Source organism: Aquarana catesbeiana, linkage group LG01 (assembly GCF_042186555.1).
Source record: "Aquarana catesbeiana isolate 2022-GZ linkage group LG01, ASM4218655v1, whole genome shotgun sequence".
Taxonomy (NCBI): Eukaryota; Metazoa; Chordata; class Amphibia; order Anura; family Ranidae; genus Aquarana; species Aquarana catesbeiana.
Genome location: NC_133324.1, coordinates 957,058,556 through 957,072,155, shown reverse-complemented (window position 1 = coordinate 957,072,155; position 13,600 = coordinate 957,058,556). Strand labels below are relative to the sequence as shown.

General features: G+C 44.8%; 1 protein-coding gene across 1 annotated transcript in view; it reads left to right on the top strand.

Moving 5' to 3' along the window:
• Positions 1-13,600, top strand: part of LOC141128478 (vomeronasal type-2 receptor 26-like) — a 148,357-nt gene that overhangs the window by 86,511 nt on the left and 48,246 nt on the right. The window contains exon 6 of the mRNA XM_073615787.1: positions 3,168-3,291. Coding sequence (XP_073471888.1) covers positions 3,168-3,291 — 124 coding nt within the window. The remainder of the gene's footprint in view (positions 1-3,167; positions 3,292-13,600) is intronic.

Below are 13,600 nucleotides of genomic sequence, written 5' to 3'. Positions count from 1 at the left end.
AATCAATGCATTTTTATAGCACGGATCGCTGTATAAATGTGAATGGTCCCAAATATGTGTCAAAAGTGTCCAATGTGTCCGCCGCAATATCGCAGTCACGATAAAAATCGCAGATCGCCGCTATTACTAGTAAAAAAATTAAAATGTTATAAATCTATCCCCTATTTTGTAGACTCTATAACTTTTGCGCAAACCAATCTATATACGCTTATTGCGATTTTTTTTACCAAAAATATGTACAAGAATACATATTAATATTAATATTAATATTACATATTATAGCCTAAACTGAGAAAAAATTTGTTTTAAAGAAAAAAAAATGGATATTTATTATCGCAAAAGGTAAAAATTATTGTTTTTTTTTTAAAAACTTGTCACTATTCTTTTGTTTATAGCGCAAAAAATAAAAACCGCAGAGGTGATCAAATACCACTAAAAGAAAGCTCTATTTGTGGGGAAAAATGATAACAATTTCATTTGGGTACAGTGTTGTATGACCGCGCAATTCTCATTCAAAATGCGACAGCGCTGAAAGCTGGAAAATGGCTTGGGCAGGAAGGGGGCGAAAATGCATTGTATTGAGGTGGTTTAAAAAAAAAAATGGCTCACTTTTATTCCTATTACAAGGAATGTAGACATCCCTTGTAATAGAAAAAAAAGCATGACAGGACCTCTTAACCACCTCAATACAGGGCACTTACACCCCTTTCCTGCCCGGGCAATTTTTCAGCTTTCAGCGCTGTCACACTTTGAATGACAATTGCGCAGTCATGCTACACTGTAACCATATGATTTTCTTATATTTTTCTTCACACAAATAGAAAAAATAAAAAAAGACCAAAAATTTTGAAAAAAAAAGTTTTTCTTAATTTCTCTCAGTAAATTTTGTAAATAAGTAATTTTTCTACTTCACTGATGGGTGCTGATGAGGCGGCACTGATGGGCCCTGACAGGCTGCACTGATGGGCACTGATGAGGTGGCACTTATGGGCACGGATGAGGCGGCGATTAGGTGGCACTGATGAGGAGGCACGAATATGCCGCACTCATGGGCACTGATAGGTGGCACTGATAGGCAGCACTGATGGGTGGCACTGGGCACAGATAGGCGTCACTGATGGGCACAGATAGGCATCACCAATGGGCATTGATAGGCAGCAGTGATGAGCATTGATGGGCAGCAATGATGGGCATTGATGGGCAGCACTGATAGCCAGCACTGACTGGCTTCACTAATGGCCACTGATTGCTGGCACTTGTGGGCACAGATTGGTGGCAATTGTGGGCACTGGTTGGCACTGATTGCTGGCAGCGGTGGGCAATCATTGCTGGCATTGGTGGACACTTAATTGTAATCAGGGCACTGATGATCAGTGCCCTGATTACATGCCTAGATGTCCCCCTGTGAAGAGATGCCGCTGGTCAGCTCTCCTCTCAACACACTCTGTCAGTGTGAGGCGAGGAGTGCCGATTACCGGCATCTCCGTGTTTACATGTGACCGGCTGTGATTGGACACAGCCGATCACATGGTTAAAGAGCCACAGCCGTGGCCGCGGCTCTTTATACCAATCAGGGTCCTGCCGTGTCCTAGCAACACAGTGTGGCCGCGATCGCCACGATGCGTGTCCCCAGGGTCATTCTGGGAGGCTGTCATGATGGTGGGTGGGCAGCGAGTGGTTAAATATGAGATCTGGGGTCAAAAAGACGTCAGATCTCATATTTACAGTAAAATGCAATAAATAAAATAAAAAAAGCTCCTTTAAGAGCTATGGGTGGAAGTGACGTTTGAAAATCGCAATAAGCGTATATTGATTGGTTTGCGCAAAAGTTATAGCGTTTACAAAATAGGGGATAGATTTATGGCATGTTGCAATACTTTCTGTCACACCATATTTGCACAGCGGTCTTACAAGCGCACTTTTTTTGGGAAAAAATACACTTTTTTGCTAAAAAAAAATAAGACAACAGTAAAGTTAGTCCATTTTTTTTATATTGTGAAAGATGATTTTACGCCGAGTAAATTGATAACCAACATGTCACGCTTCAAAATTGCACCGCTCGTGGAATGGCAACAAACTTTTATCCTTAAAACTCTCCATATGCGACGTTTAAAATTTTTTACAGGTTGCATGTTTAGAGTTACAGAGGAGGTCTAGGGCTAGAATTATTGCTCTCGCACTAACGATTGCGATGATACCTCACATGTGTGGTTTCAACACCATTTTCATATGCGGGCGCTACTCACGTATGCGTTCGTTTTCCGCACATGAGCTCGGCGGGACGGGCGCGTTAAAAAATGTATGGTTTTTTTTCTCATTTATTTTACTTTTTTTTTTTTTTTTTACACTGTTCTTTAAAAAAAATGGTGTCACTTTTATTCCTATTACAAGAAATGTAAACATCCCTTGTAATAGAAAAAAAAGCATGACAGGACCTCTTAAATATGAGATCTGGAGTCAAAAAGACCTCAGATCTCATATTTACACAAAAATGCAATAAAAAAAAAAATGTTGTTTGAAAAAAAAAAACGATGTCGCTTCCTCCCTGCAATGGTATGGAGGTGGGTGGGGGCCATGTTCCCCTTACTCATCTCCATACCTAACAGGGAGAGGAATATTACAGCTCTATCCACATAGGCTGTTATCTGATCACTCAGCTCATGCACACTCTGCCAAATGAACGTTCTATGGCTGTGTATTTAGTGACAATGGTATTCGCTGATTGTATAGGAAAACCATGCACCTGATGAAGGGTGGTAGTGATGTGCTGGAGTAGGAGGGTAGATGATGCAGGGTGTGTACTAATGAGGTCAGCTGGTAAACTCCTTCCAGGGTCACATCCCAAGGTCTGTCCAGGAAGTTATGGAGAAATGTTTTTATACATCCAGCTGGACACTGAGGTAAGGGGTGTGTAAGATAAATATAAAGCTTTTTTATTTCTGGAAAAGTAGTACATTAATGGTTTATTGGTACATAGGGGAGCCGTAATATATCCAAAATAGAGGCCCTATCAACATACAACAGAAATCAATAAACACCACAAATGAATGAAAACCCACAAAATACCGACCCCTGAATGGATGCCATTCCTATTTGTAACACTTAGTTTGTATAGCCTCATGAGAAATGATGGACATTTACATTATAATAATAATATCTGATTTCAGGCTCCGGTATCTCGGTGTTCAGATCCCTGTTTGCCTGGCAGCAGAAAAAAATTAGCATCTTCCATCCATAAATGCTGCTATCAGTGCGTCCCATGTCCAGAAGGAGAGATCTCCAACATTTCAGGTACAGTTTGTACACATTTCCCATGTTTTATCACTTTAAAGGTTCCTGCAAGTAGAGGAAGATGCCTGTTGATCCTGCCAGAAATGTATTTATCTCCTAAGTCCTGTTGTCGGCTGACTGCACACATTGAGTTTGTGGACTGAAATTAGAAGAATGGTATTAGCCCTGCCCAGTTATATTTTGCTACTGCTACTTATTTACTACAGGTACTTTATATAGCACTATAAACGTACGCAGCGCTTCACATATACACTATATTACCAAAAGTATTGTGACACCGGCCTTTACACGCAGATGAACTAACTAATGGCATCCCAGTCGTATGCCCCGTACACACGGTCGGACTTTGTTCGGACATTCCGACAACAAAATCCTAGGATTTTTTCCGACGGATGTTGGCTCAAACTTGTTTTGCCTACACACGGTCGCACAAAGTTGTCGGAATTTCCGATCGACAACCACGCGGTCACGTACACCACGTACGACGAGACTAGAAAAGGCCGGTTCAGAACCAAGCGCAGCACCCTTTGGGCTCCTTTTGCTAATCTCGTGTTAGTAAAAGTTTGGTGAGAGACGATTCGCGCTTTTTCAGACTCGTGGCTTTCAGATCGTTTTCTGCCGTTCAGTTTGTGCTTGTGGGTTTGTATTTGCTCTTCAGTGCGTGCAGTCAGTTCGTATCGGAGTTTTCTGTGCGATCTTGTCCGCTCGTTGCTGTTTTTCAGGTCGCTCTTCACAGGCCTTGCTGTTCTTCAGTGCGTTCTGTTACTTCGTTCTGAGCAGCCGACCGTTTTCTAGCCATGTTTCGTATGCGTACTCCTCGTACAGTTCGTGCTGTGCGGGGGCTTGGTGTTGGGGTCCTGACCTTGACACAAGCCCAGTCCATGAACAGGGCGGGGAGGAGTTCATGGACCAAGAATTGGTTGCTTCAGCGTGACCAGTTCTGTCATATGCCTTTGCTCCGTGAGATCCGTGAGAATAATCCTGGTGATTTCAGGAATTTTCTCAGGATGACTGACCCCGTATTTCACCGTTTGTTGGCTTCGCTGACCCCCTATATCAGCAGGCAGGATACCTGCATGAGGCAAGCCATCACTCCGGAGCAGAGGCTCGTCGCTACCCTGCGGTATTTGGCGACAGGGAGAAGCCTGCAGGACCTCAAGTTCTCGACAGGCATCTCCCCCCAGGCTCTTCTTTGTGGACATTTACTGCTTGTGTTTTGTTTTAGCTGACCCTGACAGAAATGTGTGGAGTCCAGAAAATGTCGTGATTGTGTAACCTTATACAAAGCACTGTTGGCTGTTATTTACTAAATGCAAAGACACTTTTCACTACAAGTGCACTTGCAACTGCACTGAAACTGCACTTGTAGTGCAAAGTGGATTTGCCCTTAGGAAATTACCCCCATTTTCTCATCAAACAACAATTACATCACCCCAAAAGTGTTGTAGCGTTGAGACAATAATCCACACATTCTTGATGAACAATCTTTTTAATACCAGCACAATCACATGTGCATTTACCAAAGGTTTTTCTGACAAACCGACATGTTTGTTGTATACCAATTTTTGTGGTGTCATTATCCAAAATCAAAATGTGCATTTTATAGAAAACAGGCCTGTGTAAAACCCACAAGAAAGACACAAATCTTGATCTTACAAAGTTCACATTTGGTAGAACTTGAAGGCAATATCAGACATGAGTATTTAGGAACTGTGTTTGATATTGCGTTCAGATGGGGGGAAATCACCCCTGGAAAAGCCAAATTTGGAAGATGCACACAAATTTCCCAATGTCAACATGTGCTATCTGCCATCACGGGGGATGAAGGGACGTGTTTTTGGGGAGAAAGCCCTTCCTCACCGTTACTTTATTATTGAGGAAGGGGTTGCACCCCCAAAACGCGTCCATTGATCTCCCGTGATGGCAGATAGCACATGTTGGCACACTGTGTGCATCCTCCAAATTTGGCTTTGGGAAAAATCACAAAAACATTTCGCACATTGTAGCAGACAAAAGAAGAAAGTGATTTTGAGGGGCTTTAAACTCGCCCCAAAACATCAATGATGTTTTTATATTTTGGAATAACATCATTGATGTTTTGCTTGATGTTTTCCAATTGTAAATTACACCCCATGATCTCCCCGATCAGGATCTGGGCACTTTCGGATGTGAAAGGATCTTCATCCACAACCTCACGATCACCTAAAAAGAAAGGAAACCCAAAATAAATTAGGTCTAAAAAAAATGCCGCCATCCATCTCTTATCTGAGCCTGTGGTCGCAGACACTCACCTGTTGTGGTGACTAGTTCCACCACGTCTTCATCCTCCTGCTCATCTTGTGTTGGGGGGATTTCCCCTTCTTCCAGGGGGGGGGGGGGGCTCTGGTCTCCTCGGATGAGGGGTGTCCTCCGAGTCTTTTCTCCCCTATGTAAAACAAAAATGGTATAATTAGCACACAGATATTTGATGGCAGAACTCTAAAGATGAAACATTGCTTGGAAGTGGGATACAATTGTCTATTTTAGCAGAGTTCCAAGATGTAGCTTTTTTAGTGTCCTTTGTCAAGCTGCAATACTTTACCTGTTTTGTACAAGCTTCACAGATGGAGACCCCCCTATAGTATACACTGGAGCACCTGTGTGGCCCCCCTAATAAAAAGGGTGTTCTGGGGTCCCACACTAGTGCTCCAGTGTCCAGATGTGAAAACAGCTGCTCAGTGTCCTCTCCTTACACAGAATCTAATTTGCATTTCATTCTAGTAACAAAGCCATCTACACAACTCAATTCTTTGAAGACAAGTATAGGGCCTCAAAATGGTGGCCAAATGCATATGGGCTAAACAATGGTATTTTATAGTCCGAAAAAAAAATGTGTGATCCGAACGAATAATGTGCCCATGAACCTGAAAGTTGCCATTTTAAACTGTACAACAGTTCCTAAAAGCACATGGAGCAGCACGAACATAATAAACACAAGAACAATAGGAACACAGCACAACTACTTACTTTTTTGCAGCACTCTCCGGATCTTTCTGTACTGCTCATGTTCTCGTAATTTCAGGTCCGACCACCGCTTCCTGAGCTGATCTTTCGATCGTCGTACCCTGAATTTCCGGTGCAGACTCCTGACCACTTTCGCCATGATCTTGGCCTTTCGGACATTGTGGTTGGGGTAAGGCCCATACTTTCCATCATAGTCGGCCTTCTTCAGGATGTCCACCATCTCCAACATCTCCCCAAAGGACATATTTGAGTCCTTTAATCTCCTTCTGGACCGGGACGTTTCAGGCTCCGGCCTTTCCTCCTCCTCCTCCTCCTCGTTGCTGTAATTAGCACGCACCTGCTGTCTATCCGCCATGTGCTCTTCCTCCACTGCGCCGAACAAAAAGGGGCGGGGAATAGAATAGAAAGAACGTCAGGGGCGGGCGGAATTATACGCATGCGCAGTGTGTATAAATCGTAACGCGCGCGTCTTACGTACGATCTGTGAGCGGAGGAAGGAGCATCGGAGACGCTGATCGTGCTAACGAAGGTAGGATCTAAACTTGGGCCTATACTGCTTCGAAATTGAAGCCTATATTGTAACAAGATTAGGGGAGTTTGGCCTGACATTAGGGTTTGTCTTGTGTTGTGTCTTGCAGAGAAAATGGATGGGTTCAACGACCACAATTTCCTGCCCCTGTTTATTGACAAGTACAGAGAGCTGCCCTGTCTGTGGCAGGTCAGACACCCCCACTATAACCACAAACAGAAGAGGCAGGCAGCGCTGGAGAAACTGCTGGAGTTGGTGAAGCCGGTGGTCCCCACAGCAACCATCCCTTATTTAAAAGCTAAAATTGGTGGCCTGAGGAGCACTTATCTTAGGGAGCGCAAGAAGGTCACAGATTCCCAGAGGTCCGGAGCTTCAGCAGATGACGTTTATGTCCCCAGGCTGTGGTACTATGAGAGACTGCGATTTCTGTCAGACCACACTGAAGTCAGGGAATCCCTCTCTACTCTTCCTTCCACGCTTCCTTCCACACCAGCTGAGGCTTCTGATGTCCAACCTAGGCCTTCCAGCCAGGAAGAAGTGGAGGAGCCAGGCTGGAGTCAGGTATAGCATTCTTCTACAGATTTCTAGGCAATAAATAAATGATGTTTACTAGATGTTATTATTGATCACTAATTGCTGCTTGAAAGTGTTTTACATATCAATACACAGTAGTGGGCACCCAAAATTGGGACAAGAATTCAAAATGCTGGGCTCAGAAGGATAGTCTGTTATATTTGTTAACATTGAATTTGCAGCAGTCAGGAGGTGAAAATTGTGTGTGATTGATGAAAACAATACTAAAACTATGTCCCTTTTTCATACACAGGAAGACCTCAGCCAGGAGGAGGCTGTGGAATGTGGCAGTCAGGAGGAGGCGGGGATTAGTGGCAGCCAGGAAGAGGCGGGGCTAAGTGTCAGCCAAGAGAAGCCAGGGACAAGTCGCAGCCTGACTGAGTCTCAGGTCCCTCCCCTCCGCCTGCCATATAAAAGGGCCAGGAAGGCCACTCCCAGTCCTGTGCAGGATTCAGCGTACAGGCTGATCCAGGAGGCTTCGGCGTCCCTCAGAGCCTTCCCCAGTCCTGAAGAGGCCTTTGCCTGCATGGCTGCCACCAAATTGCAGGGCATGCAGGAGGGCCAACGCAAGATTTCTGAGGACCTGATTTATAAAGTCCTTCGTAAGGGGGAGAGTGGGGAACTGACACCCAAGACGGATGTCATTGAGATGGACCATCCTCCTCCTCCTCCTCCTCCTCCTCCTGCTGCCACAACTCCACCACCACAGCCAAAGGCTGGAAGGAAGCGTGGAAGGAAGACCAAAGAGCGATTGCCCTGGGTTCAGTCTGGTCTGACAGAAGATGCAGTCTCTCGTATGACCACAGCCTGGGGACACAGATGTCATCTGCTGCTTTCCGGATCTCTGGGACTTCTGGACCAGACTGCCCTCCCTTAGATATGGACTCCTCAGGCCACCAATTTTGCTTTTAAATAATTGATGTCTGCCCTGAGAGTCCAAGGCTTCGCCCACTTCTGCAGTTTCTCCAGCGTTGCCTCCCTCTTTGTTTATAGTTGTGACCCCTTAATAAAATATTTTTAGGTAAATTCTACTCTCCTGTGTGTGTTTTCATCCAAAAAGGACAGTTTGTTGGTGAGGATTCAGGTACATTTCTAAAGTACAATGTGAAATTAACAAGGGACAACAACACCAAACAATCTCCTCCTACAGATTAAATAGAACAACATATCAATGGTGTTGTGGGAACTTGTCACAAAAAACACACAAACATTTTCGGGAGTACAAATCAAAATCACCAAAAAAATAAAAAGAGAAACACAAAAAAAGATTCTACATTAAAGTAAAAAAAAAAAAAAAAAAAATATGTTGTCAGATGTGAGAAATCAAAATATATTGAGGGAATCCCGATAAATAGTAACGAAAAAAGTTTGTGAGAAGTGTGTGTGAATATGAGCATCAAAACGACTTAATTCTTGTCACATTATAAAGAAGAAGAGAGTGCGCTGTATTAAACCATTTTGAACATTGCAGCGTGACGAAAGTGCTTTATCCATTACGAACGCAAAGTTTACCAGAACGAGCTGTCCCGTGTCGGAATTTCTTCTGAGCATGCGTGGCACTTTGTGTGTCGGAACAGGCCACACACGGTCGGAATTGACGCGATCGGATTTTGTTGTCGGAAAATTTTATCTCCTGCTGTCCAACTTTGTGTGTCGGAAAATCCGATGGAAAATGTCCGATGGCGCCCACACATGGTCGGAATTTCCGACAACACGCTCCGATCGGACATTGTCCATCGGAAAATCCGACCGTGTGTACGGGGCATTAGTCTATAGGGTTCAATATTGAGTTGGCCCACCCTTTGCAGCTATAACAGCTTCAACTCTTCTGGGAAGGCTGTCCACAAGGTTTAGGAGTGTGTCTATGGGAATGTTTGACCATTCTTCCAGAAGCGCATTTGTAAGGTCAGGGACTGATGTTGGATGAGAAGGCCTGGCTTGCAGTCTCCGCTCTAATTCATCCCAAAGGTGTTCTAGGAGGTGAGAACTCTGTGCAGGCCGGTCAAGTTCCTCCACCCCCAAACTCACCCATCCATGTTATTATGGACCTTGCTTTGTGCACTGGTGCGCAGTCATGTTTAAATAGGAAGGGGCAATCCCCAAACTGTTCCCAAAAAATTGGGAGCATGAAATTGTCCAAAATGTCTTGGTATGCTGACACCTTAAGATTTCCCTTCACTGGAACTAAGGAGCCAAGCTCAACCCTTGAAATACAACCCCACACCATAATCCCCCCTCCACCAAATGATTTGAACCAGTGCACAAAGCAAGGTCCATAAAGACATGGACGAGCGAGTTAGCGGCGGAGGAACATGACAGGCCTGCACAGAGTCCTGAACGCAACCCGATAGAACACCTTTGGGATGATTTAGAGTGAAGACTGTGAGCCAGGCCTTCTCATCCAACATCAGTGCCTGACCTCACAAATGTGCTTCTGGAATAATGGTCAAACATTCCCATAGACGCACTCCTAAACCTTGTGGACGGCCTTCCCAGAAGAGTTGAAGCTGTTATAGCGGCAAAGGGTGGGCCAACCCAATATTGAACCCTACAGACTAATGCCCCGTACACACGGTCGGACTTTGTTCGGACATTCCGACAACAAAATCCTAGGATTTTTTCCGACGGATGTTGGCTCAAACTTGTCTTGCATACACACGGTCACACAAAGTTGTCGGAAAATCCGATCGTTCTAAACGCAGTGACGTAAAACACGTACGTCGGGACTATAAACGGGGCAGTGGCCAATAGCTTTCATCTCTTTATTTATTCTGAGCATGCGTGGCACTTTGTCCGTCGGATTTGTGTATACACGATCGGAATTTCCGACAACGGATTTTGTTGTTGGAAAATTTTATCTCCTGCTCTCCAACTTTGTGTCAAACAATAAACAGAATAAGTGCAGCGCAAAAAAATATATATAAAGTACAGCACAAAAACATATAAAGAATGGTCTGATCATATATTAAAATAGTTCATTTATAATCCAGAATAGCTTTCTTCTGGGGACACTCGTACACAGCTCAAATCCAGGAAGTGTATATGAAAAAAGATTGTGCTTACCAGAACCAGTTGACCCCTTGGTTATAGGGGGTCAAAAACAGCATGAATGGATCCGTGGCAGAACTGCTGGGCTAGCTGTCATCTACAAAGATCCCCTCAGGTCTGTGGTATGGAGCTGATACACTGCTGTATGTTCTTTCATGTCCACCTAGATGGAGATCTCCATCTAGGTGGACATGAAAGAACATACAGCAGTGTATCAGCTCCATACCACAGACCTGAGGGGATCTTTGTAGATGACAGCTAGCCCAGCAGTTCTGCCACGGATCCATTCATGCTGTTTTTGACCCCCTATAACCAAGGGGTCAACTGGTTCTGGTAAGCACAATCTTTTTTCATATACACTTCCTGGATTTGAGCTGTGTACGAGTGTCCCCAGAAGAAAGCTATTCTGGATTATAAATGAACTATTTTAATATATGATCAGACCATTCTTTATATGTTTTTGTGCTGTACTTTATATATATTTTTTTGCGCTGCACTTATTCTGTTTATTGTTTGTCATTGAGGTTGGTGTTATCCTCTTAGTGTTCAGCCTGCATTAAGTTCACATTTTGGTTCGCACTGATTGTCTCTTTATTTTACCTCCAACTTTGTGTGTCAGAAAATCCGATGGAAAATGTCCGATGGAGCCCACACACGGTCGGAATTTCCGACAACACGCTCCGATCGGACATTTTCCATCGGAAAATCCGACCGTGTGTACGGGGCATAAGACTGGGATGAAGTTCATGTGTGTGTAAAGGCTAGGGATGAGCCTCGTGTTCGAGTCGAACCCATGTTTGACTCGAACATCGCATGTGCGCTTGTTCGTTAAATTATGAACGATATGGGCCGTTCGCGCCAAATTCGAGTGGCGCATCATGGGCCATAATTCACTGCAGCATCGCAGTGCATTGCTGGCTGATGATTGGCCAAGCATGCACTATGACCCGCATGCTTGGCCAATCACAGTGCGGTCTGTACAGAGAGCTGTAATTGGCCAAGGCCAGGGTGGCTTTGGCCAATTATGGCTCAGGGGGTTTAGTACACGCCCCACACTATATAAGGCCTGCACGTCGGCCCTCTGTAGTGTGTTCTGACGTTCAGTGAGAGATACAGAGAGAGAGAGAGAGAGACAGTGTCATTTGATTTAAGTTAGATAGAGTAGGCAGGCAAGTCAGTTAGCTGCACTTACAGTGTATTGTGTATATATATATCCGTTCCTGTTATTCTCTTCCTACTGACAGGCAGGCAGGTGTTTTTTACAGTATTTACAGCTACCTGAAGAAAATTGCTGGTGTTCTTCTGATCCTATTAGTCCTATTAGTTACAGTGTTTACAGTTAGTGTAGTGCGTCCTTCTGATCCTATTAGTACCGCAGGCAGCTGCTGTATTTACAAGTTAGTGTAGTGTGTCCTCTGCACAGTGTGCACCTAAAGCTAGCTGAAGACAATTGCTGTTCTGCTCCTATTACCACAGGCAGGCAGCTACAGTATTTACAGTTAGTGTACTGTGTCCTCTGCACAGTGTGCACCTAAAGCTACAGTACCTGAAGAAAATTGGTTGTGTTCTAATCCTTTATTAATACCACAGGCAGGCAGCTACAGTATTTACAGTTAGTGTACTGTGTCCTCTGCACAGTGTGCACCTAAAGCTACCTGAGTAAAATTGGTGGTGTTCTTCTGATCCTATATTAATACCACAGGCAGGCAGCTGCAGTATTTACAGTTAGTGTAGTGCGTCCTCTGCACAGTGTGCACCTAAAGCTACCTGAATAAAATTGGTGGTGTTCTTCTGATCCTATATTAATACCACAGGCAGGCAGCTTCAGTATTTACAGTTAGTGTACTGTGTCCTCTGCACAGTGTGCATCTAAAGCTACCTGAAAAAAATTGGTGGTGTTCTTCTGATCCTATTAGTACCACAGGCAGCTGTAGTATTTACAAGTTAGTGTAGTGCGTCCTCTGCACAGCGTGCACTTAAAGCTACCTGAAGAAAATTGGTGGTGTTCTTATGATCCTATTAGTACTGCAGGCAGAGTAGTATTTATAAGTTAATGTAGTGCGTCCTCTGCACAGTGTGCACCTAAAGCTACCTGAATAAAATTGGTGGTGTTCTTATGATCCTATTAATACCACAGGCAGGCAGCTACAGTATTTACAGTTAGTGTACTGTGTCCTCTGCACAGTGTGCACCTAAAGCTACCTGAAGACAATTGCTGTTGTTCTGCTCCTATTAATACCACAGGCAGGCAGCTACAGTATTTACAGTTAGTGTACTGTGTCCTCTGCACAGTGTGCACCTAAAGCTACCTGAAGACAACTGCTGGTGCTCTCATACTAATAATACTATAGGCAGGCAGTTGATTCTGCTAGCTGCAGTATCAATATATATATACATCCCAGCTTTGTGCAGCTACATCTCACTGCAGGCCATTAGTATGTCTGCAAGGCCAACAAGGAGAGGCAGACAGTCACAAGCCAATAAAATAGGGCAATATTAGTCTAGAGGCAACAGTGCTGGTCATGGAGACGGTGCATCCTCATCAGCACGTGGCCGTGGGACACGCTTGTTCTTTTTTTCGGCAGCTGGCCGCGTTGAGCCGCAACATACGGAAGACTTGGTAGAGTGTATGACCAAGCCGTCCTCATCCTCCTCATCCTCTGCCACCCAGGTTCAGGGTACTTTGTCTGGCAAAGCAGCTGCCAACCCGGCCTCTTCCCTTGGCAAAATGGCATCAGTCACTCCTTCCCTAGCCCCACCATGTCCTCCTGAGGAGTCCCCCGAACTGTTTGACCACAGTGTTGGGTACATGCTCCAGGAGGATGCCCAGCGTTTTGAAGGCTCCGATGATGGTACCCAGCAAGAGGAAGGCAGTGACGTGAGCCCAGATAGAGGGGGTGCCCAAGAAGGACAGCAATCTGGCAGTCATGTTCCCCCAGCTGCAGCATACTGCCAGCTTTGCTCCAGTGATGAGGAGGGAGGGGATGATGAGGTCACTGACTCCATGTGGGTGCCTGATAGGAGAGAGGAGGAGGAGGCACATGACCAAAGAGACAGGATGCCCTCCAGGGGCCAGCTTAAGGACAGCACCCCGACTGCATCACACCGCAGAGCTCCGCATGTGCAGGGCGCTGCTGTCTCTGCACGTTATTCCAA